Here is an 18,569-nt window from a genome sequence, read left to right as displayed (position 1 = left end):
TCTGAGTTTCTTGATTATCACTATGACAATAATGAAAATACCACCATGCCATTGCTCCCTGGCTGCTAAAACCTTTGGCAGAGAATCTTGTTAACATGTCATATTTACTTAAATGCATACTGAGATTCTACCCTCTCAACCAGAGCATCTCTGAAGGCCTCAATCCTGATCATTTTTTTGATTTTCTTTTCTATCTCTTCTGAATTATTATCTACTACAATTTTTTTGGCTGCTACTTGTCCGCTATTATGCTGATCAGATTCTCCAGTGGTGAATTAGTTGCACGAAAAGGTTATTCTTAATAAGAAAGATAGATTGAATGATTACATGACAATGCATAGACAAAGATTCCAAAATTATAGCACCTATGTGGACAGATAGGTATGCCATTAAGCAAATGAATGATCTTTAGTTCCTTTGTATTATACAATTAACTTATTTGTGCAAGATAGCAATGGCTTATTTTTCCCTCTTTTTAGGTCAGGATCTCAGTGGAGCACTAGAGAATCCTTGTGTTGACACTAGTATGCTGGAAGCATACATTAGTAATGACCTGGATCCAGGAGCCATGTAAGTAGTTTGATAACTTGGGGAAGTAATATTTTAATGGCATTTCTGATTCATTTTGTGTGCCTAATAACTTGACCTTTGAATTGCAATTGTTATTTCACCCTTGTTACATTTATCATTCATCATGATGTTTGAGGCATAGAGGTATGTGTAAGAATCTCCATCAATTAAATTATTTCTGATCTGTAAATGAGTATTGGCTCAAGTGGAGCATAGACACCCACTGGTTGGGCTGAATGGCGTGTTTCTGTTTTGAATTCCATTTAGGCTGAATATAGAAAGTTCAGAGGGAAGTGAGAGGCAAAGAAAGTGTGAAGAGAATAGCAGCTAACATAAAAGGGAATCCAAACGTCTTCACTGACATATAAATAGTAAAACGTTAGTAAGGGGAGCGGTGGGGCCAAAAAGGAGATCCACACATTGAGAAAGAGGACATGCTACATGGGGACTTGGCATCTATTTTTACCAAGGCAGGGTACTTCAGGAATCATGGTGAATAAGTCAATAGTTGATTTACCAATTGCCTGGACAAAAATATCGGTAAAGAAAGGCTGGCTGTTGATAAAGATGAAAAGTTACCAGAACTGGATGAGATGCACCAAAGACGTTGAGGGGAGAAATTGCAGAGATGTTGGCCATAATGAAAAGATAACCTGGGACAATATGAGCACTTATTTGAAGAAATGTAAATTAATTGAGGAAAGCTGGCATGGATTTGAAAGGCAATTTGTGTGTTTAACCCAACTTTTAGATAAGTAACAGGGAGAGTTGATGAGGGTAATGTGATCGAAATGATCAAGATGCACTCCACTAAATTAAGTACAAGTTTTATTTATTGGTCACAAGTAAGCTTACATTAACACTGCAATGAGGTTACTGTGAAAATCCCCAGTCACCACACTCTGGCATCTGTTCAGGTACACTGAGGGAGAATTTGGCATGGCTAGTCCACCTGACCAGCATATTTTTCAGATTGTGGGAGGAAACCGGAGCACCGGGAGGAAACCCACACAGACACGGGGAGAATGTGCAAACTTGGGTCACAGATAGTGACCCAAGCCGGGGATCGAACCCAGGTCCCTGGCACTGTGAGTCTGCAGTGCTAACCACTATGCCACCGAAAGTCATTTGATAAATAAGTTTGCCAGCAAAATTGAAACCTATAAAATAAAATGGACAGTGGTAACATGGATATGTAGTCAGCTGACTGATGGAATGGAGAGTAATAGTCCAGATGTACAGTGGCGTTCTCAGGGATTAGTACTCAGACTACAGCTCCTCTTGATATATACTGATGACCTGCATTCTGAGTCTAGGTCACAAATTCAAAATTTGCACAAGACAGAAAATTTGGGAATATTATGAACTGAAGAGGATAATGATGAACATCAAAAGGCTATTGGCAGGCTGATAGAACTGGAGAACACGTAGCCGATGAAATTTGATGCAGAGTAGTGTGAAGTGATACATTTTGATAGGAATAATGAGGAGAGGCAATATAAACAAAGGGTTCATTCTGAAAGGGGTGCGGGAATAAAGACACCTGAGAGTATACGGTCACAAATTGTTGAAGGTAGCAGGGCACGCTGAAAAAGTGGTTAGAAAGGCATCTGTAATCCTGGGCTCTTAAAAAAAAGAGGCATTAAACAAGGAAGTTCTGACAAACCTTTTATAAAATTCTTATTTGGTTTCAACTGGAATATTATGTCCACTTCTTTAGGAATGATTTGAAAGCAGAGAAGATGCAGAAAATGGTTCCTGGGATGAGGCACTTCAGTTATGGTGATAAATTGGAGGAGTGGGGGTTGTCCACCTCAAAGGACAATGGGGTCAAAAGAAAAATTGGACCCAATAATGGAAGGGATGGAAATCGGACACTGATTTAAAGTGATTGGGGAAAGAGCCAAAGGCAACATGTGGAACGTTTTCTAAATTACGTAGAGTGGTTAGGATTTGGAAATACATTGCCTGAGAAGGCAGTGGAGGCATGTTCAATCGTGGTTTTTAAAAAGGAAATGGGATAAGCACCTGAGGAGAGAGAATTTGGAGCACTATGGGGAAAGTGCTGGCAGTAGAACTAGCTGAATTACTCTAGCAGAAAGCTGGCATGGAATAGAAGGGCTGAATGGTCTTCCCCTATGCTGTAACCTGTGATTCATGTTAAATTGTTCCACTTGTAGTTTATTTGCAGTGCATACTTCCTCACTTTTCCTAAAGGGATTGATTTATGCAGTGTATGGTTTTAACACTCCAGAATCTTGCCCATGACCACTGTGAACCTGGAAAGTGTGTGTTGTAAGGTTACCTCACTATGCTATGGATAAGTAATGGGAAAATCATGGCCTCACTTCATCTTGTCCTCAATTTTGTATTATTTGGTGGTCAGGAATGGGATTCCTGCATTTTCATCTTTTGCCTACTTTACCCTATGTACACTAAGGCAGATTTTGTTGCCCCCTCTGCTGTTGGGCTCAGACCAGGAATAAACTGGCATATTCTTAGTTTCTGACTTAGTACTACATCAGGCATTTACTTAAACATAAGTGGAGTCTGTTCATCACGTTCTGGAAGTAGTTATTTGCCCCACTATATTGTGCTCTAGAGTCAGAAGTGATCTATGTAGCATGGGCATGTTTGCACTGATGTGAAGCAAGAAAGTGCTCAAACACAACAAAATGTTTGATTTGAATGTACATTACCAAAATGTAAAACATTTCTCTTTCAATGCAGTACTTTACCAGATTCGCCACCAGATTCTGTTTCGGAGCGCTGTTCACCTCCACAGATGACAGGTATGTGTCTTTTCCATACAAGATGACTAATGTTGCATTTTCTATGTAAAACAAAGCTTTGGAATCGGCACGAGTATGTAACATGTATTAGTGTAAACGTATCATAACGCTTATCATGGAAATGCTTGTTTCTTTGGTCTCATTGTACGTAAAAGATACAAGGTTTGAAAGATGATTTTGTGGTAATGACTTAAATAATTTGCCTTCATGCCACTAATCCATCTCTTCTGTTTCTCCTGGTCTCAAATTTCAGCACTGGGCCTCACTTCTATCTGTCCTATTCATTTCTCTTTGCATTCTACTGCCAATCTCAACACATCTGCTTCACCCTGTGACCTTGATATCCGGTTGATTTTCTCTCTTGCATTGCCACAGATGATGCTCCCTAAATTCTACTCAGACCTAGGTTTAAAATAATCCCCAGAACCTTACAGCCCACTTCTTGACCAACCTTTTAGTCTCCCTTACTAGTACATCTTTCTTTGGCTTTGTTATCATCTTTGTCTGAAGTGTCTTAGGATGCGTTATGTTGATGGTTCCATATCAGTACAAATTATTGTTGTATAGATTTGTAACTTTTATCCATGTCTGTATCAGTTTCCTCCACATGCTAGTTTCCTCCCACAGTTCAAAGATCTATAGGTTAGATGGATTGTCAAAATGTGCCATTAATGTCCAAAAATATGTAGCTGAATTAGTCATGGTAAATGTCAGGACTACGGGGATAGGAAGGGGAGGTGAAATTGAGCCTGGGTAAGATGCCCTTTTGGAGAGTTGGTGCAGACTTGATGGACTGAATGGCCTCTTTCTGCATTGTAGGGATTCCGTTCTAATTTCTGCATTATTAGTCCATGTCCCTGGATTACTAGGGCTAATGTTTATATTTCACCAGAGCAGGGAAGCCAAGACAAGGTTAGATTGAAGTTATTAAAATTGTGATGAGTTTGACAAAGTTAATACCGAAAATCCTTTGGAGGAGGGGTAGTCATCAATTTAACATGGTCACTGAATGACAACAGAGGTTAAGAGGAATTTTTTCTTTTGTAAAGAATTGTTGGACTTTGAAATGCTCTCCAGTTGGTACTGACTGTAACAGGACTACTGCATTTTTAGAAAGAAAATTGAATAACCAGTTAAGAGGATTTCAGGGCTTTGTATTGAGATCGGAGCAGTGGGAATAGTTTTGAACTGTGTAGATATGGATCCGGCATAGATATCATGGGTCAAATGACCTTCTGTTGATTATCTTGCATGTGGCTGTCAAATTTAAGATGTTCATTCAGTTTTCACCTGCCTCATCACACTCCAGTTTATATGAAAAATGCTTTGCAATGGGGTGATGCTGGAATAACTTTATATTTTATTCAGACGTGCAGTGTAGTGGTACAAGAGGAGCTGGAATTAATTCTCAGATGGGACAGCCTTCTTCAATGAGCCATCCAAAAGCTCCGTGTAGATATAATGAGCTAGTGCTCCCCATTCATTCTAACTTGCCAAAACAACACATGCAATTTGGACTTCAGGAAAGTTTTGTGAAACCCAATGTAAATACGCCTGCAAGCAACAGTTTGATGCAGCCCGGTTATGTGGGTGGACCAATTCTTCCAGTTCAAGAGAACACCTATCGCCATCCTGAGTGAGTAACTTCTATTTAAATTTTAAAACATTATTTGCTTTTCAGTTTGTATTCCATTATCTGGGGCGATTAAACAAAATCTAATTAATTTGTAGCTCTCAACATTCACTTCTTGCATTTTAGCTCATTGAAGTGCATTTGATTTAAACCAAGCAAATGAATTAAATGTACAGTTTGGAAGTAATAAATGCAAAGCTTTTTTTCTGAGCAATTGATTCTCAAAAGCTACAATTATGCAACTTGTATTCTACAAATATTTGACAAATTCTTGTGTTCTAGAAATTTGACGCCACATTCAAGGAAGAGGAAACGTTCAAACTTATGTGAGAATCTTACTGATCAAAACTGGAGTGATGTTCAAAGTCAAGAAGATACCAGTAGGTATATTTGGGATGCATTTTAATTTTTGTTTTGTTTGAATTTGTCTACTGCTGACAAGCATAGAGAATTTCTTTAATGCAATTTTGAAGAGATGTTAGGATAAATTTTCTGTAAAGCTATTTGTACCTTCTAAAAGAGTTGCTTGGTATTTGACAGTGAAATGGTCAATACGTGTAACTGAACAATTCCATCTGTATCCCCCCAGTGATGGAGTCAGCCTTTGTTGCTGCAGTTGCCTTTATTGGAAATGGACCAGGTCAAAGATTGCTTTAACAGCAAATATAAAATAGCAAAATATTTTTTAATAGGCATGCAGCTTTCAAATGTTGATGGTCAGTGGGGCTTGGGTATGTTCATACAAGGAACACAGAAAGCTAGCATGGAGTACAGGAATATGAAAATTTTGCTAGAATTGTGAGACCACACAGTGGAGTATGGTGCTCAAATTTGCCCTCCATGGGAGAATATAATTACATTGGAGGGGGTGCAGCAAAGCTTCACTAGATTGGTTCCTAGATGCGAGAAATAGAAACATAGAAGCAGGAGTAGACCATTTAACTAGCACTGCTAGCTGTGCAGATACATGGATTTGGGCCTGTGTCTGTGGGAGTTTGCGCATTCTCCCTGTGGTTGCGTGGGTTTCCTCCGGGCGCTCCGGTTTCCTCCCACACCCCAAAGATGTACTCTTAGGCTGATTGGTATACCAAATTGACACTATTCTCCCCTGAATCTGGCTAAGTTAGGGGTTCCACTCGCATACACGCAGGGCAGGGTAGGTGTAGGAGGATGCGGCGGCGCGGGCTCGTTGGGCCGAAGGGCCTGTTTCCCGTGCTGGGTTGTTCTTTGTTTAACTCTTCGAACCTGTTCCACCATTCATTTTGATCATGGCTGATCATATTCAATATCCTGATCCTCCTCCTTAACACCATCTCCTCTCTCTCTCTCTCTCTTCCCCCCCCCCCCACACTTTTTTCCCTTAGGCCCAAGAATGATAACTAATTTCTTCTTGAAACCAGACAGCGTTTTAACCTCAACTACTTTGTGGTAGTGAATTCCACACATTCACCTCTCTGGTTGAGGAGTTTCTCCTCACCTCAGTTCTAAAAGGTTTACCCCTTATCCTCAAACTATGACCCCTTGTTCTGGGCTCTCCTGCCATCAGGAACATTCTTTCTGAATTGACTCTGTCTAACCCTGCTAGAATTTGATAAGTTTCTATGAGATCCCCTCTCACTCTTCCAAACTCTAATGAATACAGTCGTAACCAACTTGGTCTCTCATATGACATATCTGCCATCCCAGCCTGATAAACCTTCATTGTACTCCCTCTACAACAAGGACATCATTCCTCTGATAAGGACACCAAAACTGCACTCTAGGTGTGGCCTCACCAATGTTCTATATAATTGCGGTATATGTTTAAAAAACATCTATGATGCGATAGTGGTTAAATTGGGTCTATATCAATTGGAATTCAGAAGAATGCAAGATAATCTTATTGATATGTACAAGATTCTGAAGTGACTAGACAGGGTAGACAGATATTGTTTCTCCTGGCTGGAGAATTGAAAACACAGGACACAACCCTGGTTAACATAGAACATAGAACATAGAACATTACAGCGCGGAACAGGCCCTTCGGCCCACAATGTTGCGCCGACCAGTCTTATTTTTAAAAAAAAAACATTGACCCACTAATCTAAACCAATCCCTTTTTGTCCATAAACCTATCCACCAATCTCTTAAACGCCCCCAAACTAGGCGCATTTACAACTGCAGCAGGCAGGGCATTCCAGTCCCTCACCACCCTCTGGGTAAAGAACCTGCCCCTGACATCCGTCCTATAACTACCCCCCCTTAATTTAAAGCCATGCCCCCTTGTGCTAGATTTCTCCATCCGAGGAAACAGGCTATCACCATCCACCCTATCTAAACCTCTAATCATCTTATATGTTTCTATAAGATCCCCTCTTAGCCGCCTTCTTTCCAGTGAAAACAACCCCAAATCCCTCAGTCTCTCCTCATAGGACCTCCCCTGCATACCAGGCAACATCCTGGTAAACCTCCTCTGCACCCTCTCCAAAGCCTCCACATCCTTCCTGTAATGTGGGGACCAGAACTGCACACAGTACTCCAAGTGCGGCCGCACCAGAGTTGTGTACAGTTGCAACATGACGCTGCGACTCCTAAATTCAATCCCCCTACCAATAAACGCCAAGACACCGTACGCCTTCTTAACAACCTTATCTACTTGATTCCCAACTTTCAGGGATCTATGTACACATACACCTAGATCCCTCTGCTCCTCCACTCTATTCAAAGTCCTCCCGTTAGCCCTATACTCAACACATCTGTTATTCCTACCGAAATGGATTACCTCACACTTCTCCGCATTAAACTCCATCCGCCACCTCGCAGCCCAGCTCTGCAACCTGTCCAAGTCACCCTGCAAACTTCGACACCCTTCCTCACAATCTACCACACCTCCGACTTTGGTGTCATCAGCAAACTTACTAATCCACCCAACTATACCCTCATCCAGATCATTAATAAAGATTACAAACAGCAGTGGCCCCAAAACAGATCCCTGAGGCACACCACTCGTAACCGCACTCCATGATGAATAATTACCTTCAACCACCACCCTCTGTCTCCTATCTGCTAACCAATTCCTGATCCAAGTACCTGAATTACCACCAATCCCATACATCTGCATTTTCTGCAGAAGCATACCATGGTGAACCTTATCAAACGCCTTACTAAAATCCATATATACCACATCTACTGCCTTATCCCTATCCACCTCTTTGGTCACCTTCTCAAAGAACTCAAGGGAGTTGATCATATATGATTGAGATGAAAAGTTTGTTCATTCATTGGGTTGAGAATATTTGGAATTCTCTAACTTAGAGGGGTGCAGATGCTCCATTATTCCAAGCTAGTACAGGTAGATTTTTGCATTGTCAGGAAATGAAAGAATTCGGGAACGGGAAACTGAATTGAAGGGGGTCATATTGAATGTCTGAGCAGGATCAAGGGTCATGTGGTCTACTGCTATTTCCTATGGCTCATGACTTCAATTTATCCAGCATGAATACATTGAGAGTGGCACTTCCATATGAAATCTGATAGAACAGACCTTTCGCATACAATATTTCTGCTCCCTGGACTCTTCTGGAGGAGTCCTGACAGAGCAGCTCACAAGACTTGTGCTGATCTGGTGCATAATCTTCTCAACATGAGGGAATAGTCCTTGCACCAATAATCAGGCAAGGTCGAGGATCAGGAGCATAAGAATGATAAGGCAGAAGAGAAGATGGAGGCTGAACTCAGACAGCCCTTTTCTACTTAGGCTGCACTTGAAGAACTAACTCAAGTGATATACCAATCCAATTCCCCATTCATCAATACTCCACTCCTTACTTCCCTTATGACATCGTCCTCTTGGGCCCAGCATAAAAATAGTGTCATTAGTGGGCTTACATTAACACTGCAATGAAGTTGTTATGTAAGTCCCCTGGCGCCTGTTCGGGGACACTGAAGGAGAATTTTAGCATGGCCAATGCATCTAACCAGCACATCTTTTGGACTGTGGGAGGAAACTGAAGCACCTGGAGGAAACACACACAAGTGGGAGAATGTCTGTGCAGAATCTGCACAGTGACCCAAGCCAGGAATCGAACCTGGCAGCAGTGCTAACCACTCTGCCACCGTGTTGCCCTTGAGATACAGTCAAATGTGGCCTCAATCCAACGTTCTATCATCTTTTGATAATGTATCTAGTATGAACTCTGATAATGGGGCTTTTCATAAATAGCTTCTGTTATAATTGTGTACAGCACTAATTTCTTTTAATGGAATCATTGCATGTATCTTTTAGTATTTGTTTAGTTTAATTTGTATTATATCTTCCCAAGTAACTTTTTTGAAGTGCAAACTGGTGACCTCTGGTACACCTAGTTACACTTGCTTTCATTTTATTGCATCTCTCCGTCTAATCAAGCAAATTGGATGCACTTTCAGTTTGAAGATTTAGTACAACATCATCTATCTCTTTTAACATTTTAAAAAAAAGGCTAGACCAGCATTTATCCCCCATACTTTATTGCCTTTGCGAAGGTGGTGGTGAGCAATCTTTTTGAACCACTGCAGTCCATGTAGTGTAGGTACATCCATTGTGCTGTTAGAGACGGTATTTCAGATAGTAAAGGAACAGCAATATCTTTTCAATTCAGGATGGTGTGAGGCTTGGAGGAGAACTTCCAGGTGGTTTCAGACTGTTTTATCTTCTGTGGACTATTAGTTTAATCTTCAGTGAAATATTAACTCAGAAGGAAATATTCTTATTTATAGAATTTGTATTTGAATATTCACATTTATTTTCTCTAAGATTCCGGAGAACACAGTATTGATATCAATAGTTACGACGCTGATGGTCAGAATGCAGTTTCGATGGACTGGGGTTATCCAAGTTTAAAATGGAATCCTTTTCAACCCAATCACTGGGCAACTTTATATGACAGTAGTTGCAGTGAATTGTAAGTATCCATTATATATTTATTTTTGGTTCCCAAGTTTATACATTTTTTTTCACTAACTTTTTAAGTGCCACAGATGGCAAAACATCTTACCCACTAGACTTCATTTTCATAATATTGTGAAGCTTTCAACATCAGTGTTATTACTTTGTAAAATTTACAGCAAACTTTGGCATCATATACCCAGTTAAACATGGGAATCCAGAGCTTGCTGCCAGAGATAACCAATTCTACCACAGGGCATGCTGTTATAAACTTTGCCAACAAAATCAACGCAATCATTGATTTTGTATGAACCAGTTCATGCTGTGGAAAAAAAAATTCAAAATTTAAGTCTTGTTCAAACAATATTTGCTTTTAATTGCTGAAGACAGACATGCTGTCAAAGCTTTTTGTCTTGTACTCATCAGAACAGAGTCACAAGAATACCAATTGTAAAGGGAGCAACAATCTATACTGCATGAAAAGAACATGCTGATTGGTTGGCAAGTGGACTCTGACTGATAAAGACATTTTTATGGAGAGTGCACCAGGGAACAGTTAACTGCCAACCCTTTTGTTTAAATTCAAACCAGGTGGATCAACCCTGGTCAAGGCATTGCCATGAGGAATAAAGCAGGAAAAAGCCCCAAGCTTTTGTTTAGTGGAAAAAAGGTATAATGCATGGTGTTGCTCCTTCTGTCTGCAAAAGACAGTGCTGTGTGTGTGAATAATATGAAGCTTCTGACAAGAATAAGTGAGTCACACTAAGCCTGCAACAGCTTACTGATTACACAATTTTTAATTACTTTAACCAAGAACTTTTAAGATTAATGGTGTATTAGGACACTCATACATTGACCTATGTCTTTAATATAATGTTAACTATACTTTAATAATTGGACTAAGGACCAAGCACAATCCAATTTTATCCTTATCACTTATTATGTGATAGATTTGAAAAAATAGATCGCAGCTCTAGGAGTTGCTGGAATCTTAGTCCCTGCTACAAAGTGCTTTAAAAATATTCCATGTGTTCAATTTAATTTTTGATCATTACACTAAGTTATGATTATTAATGTATGCATATGCAGTTATGTTTTTTGTTTCTATTTTAATTAGACCTGCTCCAGGCTATCGAGTAGATGCGGACAAAGGATTCAATTTTTCAACAGCAGATGATTCATTTGTTTGCCAAAAGAAGAACCATTTTCAGGTCACGGTTCATGTCGGTTTGATTGGATGTCCAAGATATATTAAAACGCCTCTAGGCCTTAAACCGGTTGAAACATTCTTCTTGAAAGTTTTGGGAGTAAAGGCAAGTTTCAAAATTAGGTTTGTTTTTGCAGTTCCATTTTAACATTTAAATAATTAGTATGCAAGCCTCTAAAATGTAAAGCTTATTCACAATTATAGCATGAGTGTACAGTGGCAGCAATAATAGAAATTAGACGTTGTTTAATTTTGCATCCTAATACTTTATAGCAAACCTTCTATGTCAAATTATTTTAAAATTTTGGTATCAAACATGAATTTAGTTTTAATGGAGACTACCTATGAAAGTAAAGCGTTGGCATGAAAAATTCACACACTAGCAGTTTTAGAACTGAAAAAATTAAAGAACTGCAATCCTGGGAGTTTGATGTACTCACTTGTTCAAACCTCCCTTTCAAAGTAAGCACTTCTCATTGATCATAAGGGCAGGACATTAAAGGTCTGTTGACCTAAATTCCTTGAGCACTATTTTTAATTATTCTAATTGTTAAACTGAAATTCCGACTTTGATACATCACCAGTAAACAAATGTTGAATGCAAGAGATAGCGGCAAAATGAAATCTGCACTTTTTGCTTTACGCAATTGCTTCTAATCTATGATTGTTTGATAATAGTGTCGTCAAATGATTAAGTTCAAAAGAAGGCCATTGGCCTGTGGTGAGGCTGCTGGCTCTCTGCAAGAACAGTGCAGCTCACACTCGTTGCTCAAACACCATTCCTCTTCAGAGAATGATTGATTATAATTGAAATATCTATGATGTTTTCATACTATGTTAATTTTGTGTCACAGAGCATAGCCTGTGGAGGCCCTAACTGTGATGGAATTATTACAGGATTTATTTCTTACTGCACACAGGTTGAGGCCACAAATCAGGTGATCACCATTGAACAATCTCAATCAGACCGGAGTAAGAAACCTTTCAAGCCAGTCAGGTAAAATGATTTTAAAACAAAAGAGATGGAAGATATTTTCTGAGGCAATTTACCTTTCCAACTTGTGTTGTGGCCTGGATCTTACAGTAAAAACAATGGCCATCAGCACTGACTATTTAAAAGGTAAATCAGACAGCAACATCCAGCAAAATGCACTTGAGGTTAAATGCAGAAATCAGGAAGATGTTGTCCTTGTTACCCTGTTCCTCCAAAAGCTTTGCTTCAACAGGGTCTTGTGGAAAAACATAACGAGGGCGTGAAGTTGCAATATTTACCTGCTCGATACATGCTAAACTCACCAGAAAAGCTGAGGGCTTGTTCATTCAGCTGTCAGTGAATTTTTAACAATGTATAAAGTTAATTACAAAATAATTTTGCACATGTGGAATCCCATTCTTTCAGATTTTAACAATTTTTGGACATTTCAAATAGAAACATTTAACATTTTCTTTCTTCACCTCTGTTATTTTTAGTGCACGTTTTGCTTCAGATATTCTAAATTACACTTCTTGATCGAACTCTGCATCTCTCAGTAAGATAATTAGTTGATTAGACACATCTTTACTTGTGCTGTTCACACAGATCCCTGGTCCTTTAGTGAGGATGTTGCGCTGTTTTGGATTTTTAATTACTGATGCTCCTCATATGAATTCTAAATTCTATGGATAGTTTTTTAAATTAATGTTTACATTAAGCTTACTTAACACTGCAGTGAAGTTACTGTGAAAATCCCCTAGTCGCCGCACTCTGGCGCCTGTTTGGATACACTGACGGAGAATTTAGCATGGCCAGTGCACCTAACCAGAAGTACTTTTGGACTGTAGGAGGAAACCAGAGTACCTTGAGGAAACCCACGCAGACATAAAGAAAAGGTGCAGACTCAGCACAGACAATGACCAAGCAGGCCCCCATTACTGTGATGCAGCAGTGCTAACCACTGTGCTATCCTGCCACCCATAAGTGAAATGATGAGTGTCATTCTTTCACCGTGACTGCAAAATCCAGGCCAATGTATTCACCCAGTGAATAACTGCAATGTACAGTTTCATCCTTGGCATTGCCAGGCAGCAGCAGCCAGGCAACAATTGACTTCTAAAACCCCTGAGTGAGATGGGATTGTTGTCCATTGTTCCCACTTCTGATCCCTAATGGAATTAATCAGGATTCAGCTTCTGTACAATTCCTCGCTACATTTCTGAGTAGTATAACAATTCTGAGATGTTGGAAGAGGACAGGCATCTATGAAACTATAGCCTTGTCAAGAGAAAATCTGGGCCATTGTTCCTCCCACTTTGGGCAACAAAGCTGTACTTTAGAGTTGCTATGTTCGTTTAATGGACATAATGTAAATAAGGCACATCATACAACCCTGCCTTGCTTTTACTGAGGGCTGTGCACACAGAATTTGGACACATTTCATTTTGCTTCCCTGAGGGATTGATATTTATGCTGGTTAAGTAGACCAGCAAAGTTCTTCCCCACTGTCAGACTTTCTTTAGGACACAGTTTAGGTGTACAGCAGTGTTATACCATGTTTTCTTTTATTGAAGTTATGTTGGTACAACTTGAATTCAGGTTGCAAGTCATACAATAGTGACAGTAGTTGGTTGTGTTTTATATCCTAAATTTTCCATTAAGATATCAAGATGTGGTTCTGATTTTTCAAATAGGACAGAGTTTAGCATTTTCTTATACTATTCCTGCAGCTCAGAAAAACTCTTTTCCTATCGTTGAAACTATAAGGAATATTTCCAACATACACTGTTCATAATGCTCATCCTGTATAATGATTTTAAAATTGGCTGTGTTAGACTGCCCTGTTTAATTCAGCTACTTTTTAAAGAAGGAAATATTGGAAATCCTGAAAATGGAAAATGGTGAAAGTACATTGTACATAAACAACTGAAAGGAGAAATAAGTTAACACTTTAGGTAGAATCCCGTCATCCAAAATTGATTATCCAAAACCTTTTACCAAAATATGACATAACATATATGGTTTCTTCTCCATCTAATGAGACACCTTTTGCATATTTATAGCATTTTCTACTCCTTTTTGAATTTTTGTAGCTTTCCATGTTTTCTTTGTGTGCTCAGTTTGTTCCCACCCATGTTGGTGCTGTTCTCTGTAGGGTCTGGAATGAAATCTGTTTCTCTGTTGCTTCCATGTCAAGGGTTGCACTTATTATTTCCATTCTGCAACCATTTCCTCGAGCAAGAGTTTTAGCTGCTTCAGTGAACCCTTTTTACAGTGCTTTTGATTTTAACAAGTTCATTCCACCCTCTAAATTGTGAATCATTTTAAATAAAAATATCAGCTGAAAATAAATGGAATGGCAGAAAACCAGAGAGAATCAGACAGACAGATAGTGGTGCAAAGTAGAAATACGTGCATTGAAACCAGTGTCACATCATCATTGTTGATACTCTTGGCATTTCAAGCAAAAGCTAATGAATTTGTTGGTGTTGACACACTTTTAAATATCAGAAATGTTGAAGATATGGGAAATAATTTGAGGTGAACACAATAGTTCTGTGTATGCAACCAATAAACTTAAGAAAACATTGAAGCTACAATTACAGCATTCGTACAGAGAAGCTTCCACTTCACAATGAGTAGCAATATAATTTTATAGTTAGGTTACCCACTGATTTTGCAGAGACCCGGCTGCAGTGCAATGCGAAAGGTGGGAAACGTTCCAAACCAATCTGCAATTAATTCAAATATTTGAAGACTTCAACCCACACTATTAAAATATTCAAAATCTGACAGCTGAGAGAGGAGCTCTATACATGTGTGGTTTTTCTGTGTAGCTTTGATGCCTGACTATAAGTTATTATGAAAGTAGCATATTAGGTAAAATGCCAATCAATTACCTCACCCATGACGTAGAACGTTTTATAGTTTATATTAAATTCAATATTTCTTTTGAAGGATTGATTTGCCAGGAGACCAAACCACAAAAATCACTTTAGGAAGATTGCACTTTGGTGAAACAACAGCAAATAACATGAGGAAGAAAGGCAAACCTAATCCTGATCAAAGGTACAAGTGATCCATATATAACAAAAATATATAGATAGCTGTAAAACATTTACTGCATGTATATGTCATTTAACATCCTCCATTAATTGCAACCTTAAAAAAAGGATCCAAGCAAAATATTAACTACTTTTTCAGATTCTGATACGACTCCAGTGTGTTTTGTTTTTAATCACAAATTTTGTTGTGGAATACGCATGATTTTTATGAAAGGGTTCACTCATTATGGTTAGTATTGAACAATGAATGATAATTGTTTTAATAGGAATCTCTCCTTTCTTTAGATACTTTAAGCTTGTTGTTGGTCTATATGCTGCCAGCCAAAACCAGAATTATTTATTAGCAGCTCACATATCTGAAAGAATAATTGTGCGGGTAAGTATATTGAAATTTGGTTGCATTCAAGAAAGCAGTTTTAAATATATTTAAATTTATTACTACAGTTAAAAATTAAAAGTGATTTTCAGGGATGTCATGCACATGAGTCCAGGCATGGTCCCCCACCCAAGGTTATACTGACCTATGTGCCCCTAGCTTGTTCCCCTTGACTGCCTCGCGTTTTCAAATACCTGTTGTAAATGTCACTGATGTAACATCACATTGGCGAGAAAGGATTATTTATGTGGGCGGGGAGGAATATATAGCAGGGAAGCCAATAATTATATTCAAATTTATTAAAATGTATTTAAATAAGGGGTGTGAGCTTCGTGACGTTACCGGAGAGGGGATAACTGAAGAGAATCCTGTTTACTGATTCTCATGAAATTTTTTTTTATCCATGTCACCGTTTACACTCAGAGTGGGTGTGGGTGTAGAATTGCCCCCATAATGGAGCTATAACAGTTGTCAAGGTCTTTCAACATCATTTCACTCCTTTTATCACATTTTTGCCTTTGAACACAAGAAAGTGTGTTCTTTTAAGTAACAATATTTCTGTTGCTGTTATATCAAGCCTGCAGCAGCTGAGTCCAACACAACACTGTGTGGTATTAGCCAGCATTTACTTTACTTAACGCAATGGAGTGAAGTTACTTCCTCATGTTATAAACTCTTATCTTCACGTGTTACTGTTACTATAAGTTTGGTATTCATATTGTAAGATAACATTATCAATAGATTGCATAGAAATAATATGCCAGTAAGCACAGGTTTCCTGAGATCAGTCAATAATTGTGATGGCTGTTACACAGGAAGGGATTTAGAGCCTGCACACTCTGTCTGCAGATACGGCAGCACGTGCTTAAGATCCAGACAGCGCGATTCATGCTAGTGAGTTTCCGAATTCTGATCTTAGCGGAGAGAAACGCATCAGTTTTCTTGCCAGAGACAACGCTGTTGTCATTTTTTTCGTTAAGACTTTGCCCGAGGACAGTAAAGTTTATTTTAAAAGTATCAACATGTACAAGGACAAACACGGTTCAGGTGAAGGCTATCAAAATTTTATACAAAATTGTTCCTTTGATTTTTTAGGAAGTTGCAGCTACATAATATCTAAAATGACTAGTCAGGAATTTGAGGGTAACTATTTTCACCTTGACTCCTTCCAGGCTTCAAATCCTAGTCAGTTTGAAAATGACCGTGAAGTTACGTGGCAGAGAGGACAGGCTGCCAACACAGTTGTCTGTCATGGCCAAGTGGGAATCAACACAGACACTCCAGACGAGGCATTGGTTGTGTGTGGCAATGTAAAGGTGATGGGAGCAGTCATACATCCATCTGACAGACGAGCTAAACAAAATATCCATGAGGTGAGTAATTATAATGCATGTACCGTGTTCAAAGAATGCCAAGATTCTTGCCAGCACAATTATCCGTTCTGTTTTATTATGAAAAGTGGTACTTCCTTTCATTTCCCCCCCCCCCCCCAGGTTTCTGGTAGCATACACAACTGTGCTTAAGTGACTTTGCAGTGGGAATGAGGGAGGAAATGGCTGTGGCTGGAGTAGCTTAAAAGTACAGATGCCCTTGAAGAAGGAGAAGATGCAGATCTCATGGTGTTCAAAATTCAACAATGCAGACCTTTCTTTCCTCCTTCCAATGCTGTCATGGACAAACGTCACAGCTAAATTTCTACAATGTACATAAGGGTATAACATATCAAAATTTTTTGTTGTATAGGTTGATACTACTGAGCAACTAAAGCGGATAACACAAATGAGGCTAGTTGAGTATGATTACAAGCCTGACTTTGCATCAGAAATGGGAGTAGATCATCCTCATGAAACTGGTAATGCAACTCGAGTTTTAATAATCATTCTGAACATGTTCAGTAGAATATCTTATTTTTAAGTTTTCATGAAAATGTCAATTTGGTTCTATGATAGCATTTAAAAGCTGAACACTGCATTTTGCAGTATACATGAACCCGTGCTTCAGTGCGATGAACATCTAAATAAGGAGTAGGACACATCCCAAAATGTAGAATCATAGAAATCCTACAGTACAGAAAGAGGCCATTTGGCCCATTGAGTCTGCACCGATCACAATTTAGCCCAGGCCCTATCCCTGTAACCCCACATATTTACCCTGCTAATTCCCCTGACACTAAAGGGCAATTTAACATGGCCAATCCACCTAACCCACGCATCTTTGGACTGTGGGAACATATGGAGGAAACTCACACAGACACGGAGAGAATGTGCAAACTCAACGCAGTGACCCCAGGCTGGAATTGAATCTGGGTCCCTGGCGCTGTGTGGCAGTAGTGCTTGGCACTGTGCTGCCCTGGTTGTATAATCTGTCTCTATTTGTCTAGTAATTGTACAATTGGCATGTCACAACAGGAAAACATACATTGTGCTGATCTGATGGTCATAAACCTGTTGAATGGTGAAACAGACTAAAGGCTTTAAGACTGAATCCTGTTCCAATGTGTGAGATATTTTCATGCAAGAAGATCTGTTGGTTTTTCTGCAATTAGAAATTTTAAATTTTGCTTCATCATTTTGAGTAATGATCCAATTCAGTTAATTCTTATTTGATGTTTGATACCACTCGTTTCATAAGTGCGTTCGCTTTCAGAAATAGCTGAAATGGATATGCTTCATCTTTGCTGAAGTCTCAGTACGTTTTCTTTTATTCATTTGTGGGACTTGGGTGTTGCTGGCTGGCCAACATTTATTGCCCATCCCTAGTTGTCCAAGGGCAGTTGAGTCAACCACATTGCTGTGGTTCTAGAGTAGGCCAGACCAGGTAAGGATGGCAGAATTCCTACCCTAAAGGACATTAGTGAATGAGATGGATTTTTTTTCAACAATCAACAATGGTTTCATATTCTTCGTTTCAAATTTTTAAAATTGAATTCAAATTTCACTCTCTGCCGTGGCTGAATTCAAATCCTGGTCCTCAGAGCATTAGCTGAGTTTCTGGATTGATAGTCTATCGATAATACCACTAGGTCATGCCCCCCAATATTTTACAAA

The 18,569-nt window shown here is 39.1% G+C and overlaps 1 protein-coding gene across 2 annotated transcripts in view; it reads left to right on the top strand.

Annotated features, from left to right (window-relative positions):
- The window catches only part of myrfl (myelin regulatory factor like), a 101,178-nt gene that overhangs the window by 9,280 nt on the left and 73,329 nt on the right, over positions 1–18,569 (top strand). For both annotated transcript variants that reach the window (XM_080191212.1, XM_080191213.1), the window contains exons 2-12: positions 480–570; positions 3,301–3,362; positions 4,731–4,998; positions 5,278–5,375; positions 9,770–9,917; positions 11,019–11,214; positions 12,029–12,105; positions 15,040–15,150; positions 15,432–15,522; positions 16,695–16,895; positions 17,266–17,374. In XM_080191212.1, the coding sequence (XP_080047338.1) occupies positions 480–570; positions 3,301–3,362; positions 4,731–4,998; positions 5,278–5,375; positions 9,770–9,917; positions 11,019–11,214; positions 12,029–12,105; positions 15,040–15,150; positions 15,432–15,522; positions 16,695–16,895; positions 17,266–17,374 (1,452 nt within the window). The remainder of the gene's footprint in view (positions 1–479; positions 571–3,300; positions 3,363–4,730; positions 4,999–5,277; positions 5,376–9,769; positions 9,918–11,018; positions 11,215–12,028; positions 12,106–15,039; positions 15,151–15,431; positions 15,523–16,694; positions 16,896–17,265; positions 17,375–18,569) is intronic.

Source organism: Carcharhinus amblyrhynchos, chromosome 6, assembly GCF_965287045.1.
Source record: "Carcharhinus amblyrhynchos chromosome 6, sCarAmb.v2.hapA, whole genome shotgun sequence".
Taxonomy (NCBI): Eukaryota; Metazoa; Chordata; class Chondrichthyes; order Carcharhiniformes; family Carcharhinidae; genus Carcharhinus; species Carcharhinus amblyrhynchos.
The sequence above is the reverse complement of the archived record's forward strand: the minus strand, read 5'-3'. Positions and strand labels throughout refer to the sequence as shown.